At 31.1% G+C, this 9,400-nt stretch overlaps 2 protein-coding genes across 3 annotated transcripts; one reads left to right on the top strand and one right to left on the bottom strand.

Moving 5' to 3' along the window:
• LOC148623770 (NPC intracellular cholesterol transporter 2-like) lies at positions 1-7,072 on the bottom strand. Of its 2 annotated transcripts, none has more exons than XM_088565868.1 (4): positions 6,929-7,072; positions 6,149-6,259; positions 5,021-5,196; positions 1-2,546 (listed from the first exon to the last, which is right to left on the bottom strand). In XM_088565868.1, the coding sequence occupies exons 1-4, from the start codon at positions 7,008-7,010 to the stop codon at positions 2,460-2,462; spliced, it is 456 nt and encodes a 151-aa protein (XP_088421994.1). In that variant the 5' UTR covers positions 7,011-7,072; the 3' UTR covers positions 1-2,459. The 2 variants fall into 2 exon arrangements, with proteins under 2 accessions (XP_088421994.1, XP_088421995.1); XM_088565869.1 differs by lacking the exon at positions 1-2,546 and adding an exon at positions 2,969-3,116.
• On the top strand, positions 6,178-9,139 carry LOC148623769 (uncharacterized). Its single transcript, XM_088565870.1, has 3 exons — positions 6,178-6,314; positions 8,076-8,490; positions 8,704-9,139. Exons 2-3 carry the CDS (start codon positions 8,301-8,303, stop codon positions 8,955-8,957), a joined length of 444 nt encoding a protein of 147 aa, XP_088421996.1. The 5' UTR covers positions 6,178-6,314; positions 8,076-8,300; the 3' UTR covers positions 8,958-9,139.
• The last annotated feature ends 261 nt before the right edge of the window (positions 9,140-9,400 follow it).

Below are 9,400 nucleotides of genomic sequence, written 5' to 3'. Positions count from 1 at the left end.
TTTACTTCAGAGATTCTTTTATTAACAAGGACAGAAAGAAACAAATATATGTTATCAGGTAAAAAAAATACAGATCAATATTATTAGAGCTTACAATCAGAGAAGTGAATATAAAAAAGAGAGTATATGAGTGTCATTTGAGACAATAAAAAACACTTTAAAAAATAAGGATGACAAAAAGTTATTTACATCATTCAAGTTAAACAATTAATATCTGAAAAAAATGTTAGTAAACACCCTTTCAAGTTTGAAAATCAAACAACATAATCTAGCTAAAGCTTTGAAAAACAATATTACATAACATTTATCATCTAACTAAGCCATGGCCACTGTAACAATTTTGAAATTGCCATGGCAAAAAAATGTCACAACAAAACTATCCATTTGAAAGTTGCTCCATTAGGTAAAGCATGGTACTTGCATGTTTATCAATTAAAAATAAAATAAAAAAAATCTTCACTTTCTATCAAATAAGCTAATATTTTCTCATATCAAGTACATTCAGAACCAGAAATGTTCATCATCCACTAAATATATGTACTACAAAAATTGTCATTATCAAGCCATCAGAGAGTTTGTATTAAGGCATAAATTATCATTCAGTTTTCAAAACATTGCTCTGTCCAAGTTAGACAAGAAAAATTTGAATATGCAAGTAGACAGTTATCAAATTGTGGTTTGATAATGATTGTCCCTTTCAATATAAAATGGAATGTGTAATTAAAAAAATAATAAGTAAAAAATTGTTTCTTTCTCATGTATCATCTCTACCAATGACAGTGTCTGAATGTTATGTAGATAGGTAATTATACACAATAGCTTTAGATTTTGAACACATCAAAAACAAATCTAGGTAAATTAATGTCGGTTCATTTATTTTGAATTTGACTTGTATCTATCAAAGAATACAATCCATTCTTTTGCTTCAGTACAAAATAAAAAAGATTACTGGCAAATCATTGTAGTATTCTAACTCATAAAGAAAAAAATAAAAAATAGAACATAAATAAAATTTTCTTTATTTTTGACTCCTATTATTGCCTAGTACAGATAATTTATAGAAAAATGTTTCCATTGGAAAAACAAACCAAGTCTATTCCAAGTACTTTATAACAAACCACATGAAATGGTATAGAAATCTACAATGTTCACTAAGTTTCATTAAATTGCTCATTTTCTCCTAATTTCTATACCACAAACCTAATATCAATTTTAAACTTTTAATTTTTGAAAAGGAATATTGTTTAAATTTCAAGCATATCCATGGACTGACACTAAAGTTATGGCGAGAAAATGAAGTGTTCAGGAATACAACATAATTAAACAATTCTATATCTACAAAAATCGGTGAGTTGTATAACAAGGAATGTCAACAGAAATCTAGTTGTTCTTAACTATAACCATGAAATATTAATAAGTTTAGTGTACAATACAGACAAAAACAATGTATTCTGTATTGCACAATAAACTTTATTAAGAATTATTTATTGTACAGCTACTACAAAATTATAAGTACAGTAACTGCCCTGAAATACATCAGTGGGCAATAATAAACAACACATTTTTGTATAATCTACTTTCCTACTGTACAATAATATGAAACTCATATAGTTGTTCTGGATGGTAGGTAGCTACAGAAAGTTCCAATCTGAAATTCTGCTAATCATCCATCGTGATAAATTAAGGAATATTCACATTCATGATTCAGAGCTTTTCATTGGTTTTAATAAGTGCATTTATCTACAAATATCATAATACACTGCTGATAAGACATTTGTGCTGATCACTCAATTCTTAGAATTCTGTCTCATGAAATAACATACAATCAACAAACATTAGTTCGGACATATAAAAATAGGACAGGAAAAATATTACATGAATTTTATCACTAAAAAATTTAAAGTCTCGTTTAATCACACCCTATTGAAATAATTTAATTTCCAGCTAAGTAAAGTTTGGTAACCACACTCAAACAATAGTAGTATCATATACAACAAACAATAGTAGTATCATATACAATTAAAATACAGGAAACAATCCACTTCAAAATTTTTAATTGTATACACAGTATGCTATTTTTTTCTTAAAACAAGGAATTTAATAACATTCTGTTACATTCCTAACCAGTAAGCTTATAAAAGCATGTCTCTTTTTGTGCATGTATATTTCATTAATATTGTCAATATACATTTTTAGATGACACATAATGTACTTGTAAATGTACAGTTATATACAATTTACATCCCTATCATTTCTTACATTTATGTTTCTTTGGCAATAAAAAATATCCCCTCACATTGGATGTTCAAGTAAATACATATCATAAAATTTGAATGGCACAGTAGCTGAAAATTGTCAAAACCTCTAATTTACAATGCAACAGGTTACACTCAGCATAGCGAGTATATATTAAATATAATCTCTTTCCAAAAAGTGGATTTTTTGTTACTAGTTACTGTCTATGAAACAAGTTGAACAGGAATCTCTATGCACAATATATCATCTTTGTTTTCATCTTGCAGTTCCCATTCCACAACCAGTTGAAGCTAAAAAAAAATTACAAAAAATATAGTTATGGAAATAGTTCTACATTGTATTTCATTTAAATTCTTTCTGACCTAGAAGATACAGGAGGACTGACATTCTCTTTACATTATGACTATTTTCAGAGTTTCATAAGAACTTACTAGTGTCTTCCTTTCACTATGCAGTAGAGTGAGAACTATAAAATAAGCAGGAATGTGATATTACATGTATCAATGCCTACACTGGTCATCTTTATTCAAATATGATTGTTTCCCATAACTGTTCCTGCTCAAACAAGAAAGAATAACAAAAATCTATAAAAGCATGTATCTCCTTAGTCCTTAAATATTTAGACACTCAAAATGTTAGATAAATCAGCAGTGTAGATACCTTTAAGATACTTGCACTCTTCAGTCTTCTGCACCAATGAGATTGGCTTTAATTTTGTTTTTGTTTTAATATAACTTCATCTTTACTACATTTTTAGTCTTCATATTCCCACAAACAAAGGTATGTAGGAATAACTCTGTCTATTTGTCCTTTGGTTTATCCACATATCTTGTAATTTTTTAATGATCATCAGATGCCCCCTAAAGGAGATATCCCAAATTAATGTTATTCATATTATAAATCCAGCCATGGGCTTTTCATGAATTTTTTAAGCAGGTAGGCATCATATGTAGATTAGCAAGGAGTATAGTTGTCCCATGTTTGCAAAGGAAGATAATTCAGTTTTAGGGCTTTGCATGTTAAATTCTCTCTCCTAAACATTTTAATGAATTTTGATGAAATTTGTAGATTTGCATGAAGAAAATATATTTATTGTCAGATTCCTCCAAAGAAAGATAATCCTACTTAATTTCTGAAAATTTAAGAGGCAGTCTATGTGAAAATTAGGCAATTGCTATGATATAGGTGGTACAGGGTAAATTTTATCACACTGAATTTTTTGTTTCAATGTAATGCATATATCATATGTGTCAAATAATATACAGTTTGTTTTAAATCTACCATGGATAGGTCAGAAAATTATTTAAAATTTCCCTGACAAAGCAACCAAATGTTGCTCAAATTAAAGAGTTATCTCCCCTTTTTCAATGAATTTCAATGATTTCTATGTAATTTCTTTCTCTTCAATTGTTGCAGTTAATCAAAAACCAACATTCAACTTTAAGAAAGGATGCATTTGTGTCAGTGATATGAAATTGATAAAAATATTTTGATAACGAAATTCATCATGTTCCACATGGACAGTCAGACCCTATTAATTCCTATCTACAGTCGAACCTCGTTAAGTCAAAGTCTAAGGGACCATGCAAATATGTTCAAGTTATCTGAGGTTTGAGTAATCCGAGGTCAAGGATAAACCGGAAATACTAGTAGTTTGGTCCATGATTGTTTCTGTATTTACATCATTTGTTGTGCTTGTACATGTACATGTACTTCATTTTAAACGGTACTTTGTAATGTCATGCGTTTCATGTCAGAAGATATTTTTTTTGTATGTTGTATATCATGTTTGAAATACTGAACGGTCCAAGTGTTTTAGTGAATTTTTTTATTTTTCTATATCAAGAACGTCAAGTTCATAACATGCTGCTTTGTTTGATTCACAATCAGGAGTATCGTCAAACAATGTGCTCTACAATATTACGATAAAATTTCAAATACACTAACGAAATGAATGTACTCGTTGAAATACTCTTACTATCGTCGGTTTGATGTTTCATTAAATAGTCAGATACCATTACAATTTATCTGTATTTTTTAAAAAAATTTTCAAAATATCAAAATATCCTTTATCACTGTTAGTGTAAATTCTGACATGTTATTAATAAAATTCGTTTCTTTTAACAACACACACAATTTTAAATTAATTAAATAAACAAATCAAACCATAAAGAGTGTCAACAAATTAATTTTAAAAGCCATGCCAATTTTTGTAAAAACACGTCGATTATGGTTTGTAATAAAGCAATCAGTTTTCTGACTAATTAGTTGACTTCAAGACATCAGGGTTAATTAACTGCGAAGTCCTATAAAGGGGACTGATTGATTGCCTCAAGTTACCCGAGGTTTCGATTCATCCGAGTTCGAGTCATCTGAGGTAAAATTGTATTGGAGTAAGGGGAATTTTGCTGGGACTTTGTAATTAGTTCCGAGTTATCCGATATTTCGACTAATCCCAGTTCGACACATCAAGGTTCGACTGTATTCTCTTTGTAAGCTTACTTGCAGTATTTCTAGATTCATCAATTTTTGCTTAGCCTCTGTAAGGAGACAATTGCTGCTGGTACTTTTCTTCAAATCAATAACACTTTAAATATCTTATTAAAAGTCTATATTGTATATAAGACAAAAGGATCAGAAAAATAATGCATTCTAATATATAGGACAGCAATATCAAGAAACTGTGGGCCAAGGTTAAAGAGAAAAATGTGACACAATTGAAAAATATAAAAACCAGTAATTATTTCTCTATAAAAATACTTACTGAAGGGTATGATCTTTTGACGGGTATAGTGTTATTGTAAGAGTAAGTTGTGCCAGCTTTAAGGGGGCAGGTTAAACCAGAGTTTTTGCAGCCATCTGGTTGAGAGAGAGGGAAAGGCACTGGTACTCCAGCTATGACACCATGGACATCAGCAGTTACAGAGCTGGCTGCTTTCCCTATAATAAATATATAAAAAGACAATCATATAGACAAATATATGTGAGAGTCAAAAACATGTGGTGAAGTCAACTTCAATTCAAACCTAAGCACTGATTTTTTAATTTACTGTAGTTTTCTTCACTGAAAGCCATAAAGGTAATTTTGTTTTCTCTCTCTGGGAATAGAGCTTTAACTACTAGACAATTGCTAGTCAAAAATATGGTACATAAATGAAATTTGTGCATTGATAATACCATTCAATTTAATATGAAACAGACAATACCTGGAATGCTCCTGAAAGACTTAAATTGTGAGACTTTGTAGGTGACAAAAACTGAGGTCAGTTTTTGCTTAAATTTGACAAAGTAAAGCCTTGGTATATATTTAATAATGCACAGTTGTACACACATTTAACATTTTAAATGCCAAAAATTGTATAATTCTGACAATAGTGAGTTTACTGAATAATTGTTGTAAAAACATCATCATACGGCCAAACTAAGGCCACATCAAGTTAATTTGTAGATTCCCATTTTACCAGCAACTAAAAAAAAAATGGGCAGCAGGGATGATTTTAATTTTTTGCTTTTTTATTTTTCAAGATAAGTAAAATGTACCTCATCCACATATACGTATGATAAAGTAAGAAGATAATGTTTTGTCCAAATTATTCACTTTGCTAATGAAAAAAAAACAAAACAAAAAAAACAAAAAAAAAACATTATGTACATGTACAAAATGTAGGTGGTACTATACAGTCATACATCTATTTTGTGACTTTTTCCTCCATTCACAAAGATATCCACGACTGGTACTGAGAGCAATTTAAACTTAAAATAAAAAATATTCAACTAATTGAATGTTTTTCTTTAAAACATTTACATATATTTTCAGCTGCAACTGCAATTACACTAAAAGGATCATTACAAGTACAATATCTCAGAACAGCTAAAACAAGTGAAATCATACCAGCTTGAAATTCTATCTTGACATCTGCTGCGGATCCTTTCTTCAGTTTACATGGAGGTGCATTGCATCCAGGAATAGTAACTTGCAAAACTTTACCACTAGGAGATTTGCCTGATGTGTCAAAAACATAGATCTTTAATACTACTAGATAAATAGACTTGAACTTGTGAGTCACTATTTCTTCTTTCATATATAATCTAAAAGCATTTTTTATAAATATGTTAAATGCCTATTGTAATTTGAGTTTATCACTACTATCTTAAAAGATGCTTTATATTGTATTTTGGATTAAGTGAGAAAAAAACACTGATAATTACACATGACATTTTGAAAATTAGCACTTTCATTTTTACATGTGTGAAAACAACCACCTTTACACTTGCAAGATACATTTAAGTATCCCTACACACCAGTTTTTTTAAAGATAAAAGACAGGTAATTTTTCATTGGACTTATTAAACATTCTATCTGATTCCAGTCTTACGAAACTGACATCTGCTCATTTCTGTTCCAGAAGTTACAAGCTCTGTCCACACTCTCATTCTGTGTGATTTCACATGTATATGGTTTAATATGTCACCATATAGGGAGGATACTTCAATTAAAAAAAAATAATAATGTACATTTGTACATGTACCAATTAAACTATTTCTTGATTGTACCCACCATACATACATTCCTATTGTATGTTTTTGTATTGTATTATACCATGACCGTTTTAAGGACATTAATTGGAACTGCGTTTGAGCAAATAAAATACTGACATATTTGTAAACTTACACTTTCTGTAAGGAGTAGCTGCTCTACATGTTATCAAACACCAACACAAAAATGTTGCAAAATAAGCTGATAAACGAGCCATTTCGAAAATGTCCTGCTTCCCGTTCGTTTCCTTCCTCTTCAGACTTCACGTGATCGTCGTACGATTTCTACGATAAAGTGTTTTTTAGTAGTTTCGGAAATTTAGATATCAGTTTTACTTTCAACCAAAAAGAAATCATTTATTTGAAATCCATCCACACTTCAAATGTTTAATTAATAATTATAATGATAACTTTGTTTATAATACGATGATTTTATACCCGAGTTAAACAATGTAATAAAATGTACACTATAATGTATAATTCTATAGACGGTTTCGGTTCCGGGTCGTTTCGCCCTTTTTCCCCTTCGCCCAGGGTTCTTTCGCCTTGAGTTGTTTCGCCCTTTATGTGAGTTGTTTCGCCCTTTATGGTGGGTCGTTTCGCCCTTTCCTTATTAATAAGGAATTTCTCCTTATAAATATTATTTACTACTATTTTAGCCTTCGTTCTCGATGTGAGTCGTTTCGCCCTCTCTAATTCGTTTATAATATTCACCCCCTAATACGTTTATGTATCATTACAACAAATAAATAGTTGATGATACATTAAAAAGAGTTCATTTATGTGATGAGTCATTTAATCCCTCCATTTTTATGTATTTATTTCTTCTGTTGTAGACATTTATTTATTTATTTATTTATCTATTTATTTATTTATCTATTTATCTATTTATTTATTTATTTATTTATTTAGAGAAAAAAAAGACCGAAGATTTAGCCCCTACAAACGTTGAATAGTTTGTATATTTATTTAGATCTCTCTCTCTCTCTAAACGTACATATTCATACGTACAAGTTCACTGTTTAATTTTGAATGCTGCGGAATATTGCGTAACTGCATAGACAGCTTGTCAAAAACTATATAGAATGCATTATCTTTTCTTTTCAATTAAATTTTTGCTAATATTTGTATTATTAAATGTGATGGATCCAGTATAGTACTGATTTTCTGAACTTATCTAGTAAAACTTGAGTCAATGAATTAAACTTGTATTTGGTAAAAAAATTTAAATACTGGATCCAACAATACCTTTATCTTACAAATATTTTTTTTTATCTTTCCAGGTCCTCCTTCACCTGCAGCAACTACTAGGTAACGTGAGCGTGGAGGGATTTGTGGCCGACTTCGAGACAGGACTATGGCAGGCCCTACGACTCGTCTACCCAGGCATCGACATCAAGGGCTATGTTTTCCACTTTACCCAGGCCATTTGGAGACGTATCCAGGAGGAGGGACTGTCCACCGCCTACCGAGAGAATGACTCACTTCACCGGTACCTTCGCCAACTGATGTCCCTATCATTTCTTCCATCAGCCCAGATCAGAGAGACGTTCAGCAACCTACACTCCAAGGCCAACACAGACAATTTGCGAGCCCTCGTCACCTACATCGACGGGCAGTGGTTTCGGAACTCAGTTATTCCAGTGGAATCGTGGAGCGTCTTTCAGCTGTCCGTACGTACGAATAACGACGTGGAAGGTATCTATATTTTTATTGAGTTTATATTTAATATCAAACACCTATATAATTAAACTAAAATGAAAAGAAATATCAATTTAATAAAAGAAATTAATTTTGAATCCACGATAGGATACATAACTAAATATACTAGAAATGTATAACAACCTCTTTCATTTCAGGTTTTGAAATACATTTTCCTTGCAATTTTAACATGTTTTTTTTTCACTTTAGGATGGCACACCAGACTCAACCAGAAATCCAGTTCCGGTCGTGGAATATACAGACTGATTCCGCTGTTGAGAAGGGAGGCTGAACTCATCGCCATCAGTGTTGCTTCCGATGACCTTGCGAGGGAGACCAATCGCCGCTACAACCGACTGGACGACAAACTCAAGGAACTGTGGACCATGTACCAGGACCCTTCCACTCAGATGACAACAACGTTCCTCAAGAAGATTGGACATATATACCGATTTTGCGACTGATGATATTGTGATCCAGTGTTTTTGAACGATGTAGTGACTATTATGATTAGTGCTTTTATAATTCCCATGATCATGTTGTATTTTTAACCCTGTCATTTACTATGTATACAGTTTGTTGTAACAATGTGCTAGTAATTGTGCTCTTATACTCATGAATTATTTAAATAAATGTTCAGAACTTATATTAATCTCTTCTGTCATCACCATATATCACATTTATTCTCGAGGCCCTGCCGAAAAAGATATATAATGACATAATTGGTTATCTTCCAATTTTCTCATTTCTCAATAAATATCTCTTGTGACATCGCCTCAGAATCAGCAACTGATGGGCTTTATCTGAAAGAAAAAGGAATACCAGTACAAGTATCTATCAATTTAACAATTAGATCAACACCTACTATACAAACATTCAAATTTTTATTCACAGAATAAACATGTAT

The sequence above is a fragment of the Perna viridis genome, chromosome 2, assembly GCF_037379345.1.
Source record: "Perna viridis isolate PV_CMFRI_1.1 ecotype Kerala chromosome 2, ASM3737934v1, whole genome shotgun sequence".
NCBI lineage: Eukaryota > Metazoa > Mollusca > Bivalvia > Mytilida > Mytilidae > Perna > Perna viridis.
This window is presented reverse-complemented; position numbering and strand designations above follow the sequence as displayed.

Coding starts and splice junctions, on each gene's coding strand:
- LOC148623770 (XM_088565868.1), bottom strand. CDS start 7,010: ATGGCTCGTTTATCAGCTTATTTTGCAACATTTTTGTGTTGGTGTTTG. Junction 5,197..6,148: donor CAAGATAGAATTTCAAGCTG/GTATGATTTCAC, acceptor TATTTATTATAG/GGAAAGCAGCCAGCTCTGTA. Junction 2,547..5,020: donor TCAAAAGATCATACCCTTCA/GTAAGTATTTTT, acceptor ATTTTTTTTTAG/CTTCAACTGGTTGTGGAATG.
- LOC148623769 (XM_088565870.1), top strand. CDS start 8,301: ATGTCCCTATCATTTCTTCCATCAGCCCAGATCAGAGAGACGTTCAGC. Junction 8,491..8,703: donor TACGAATAACGACGTGGAAG/GTATCTATATTT, acceptor TTTTCACTTTAG/GATGGCACACCAGACTCAAC.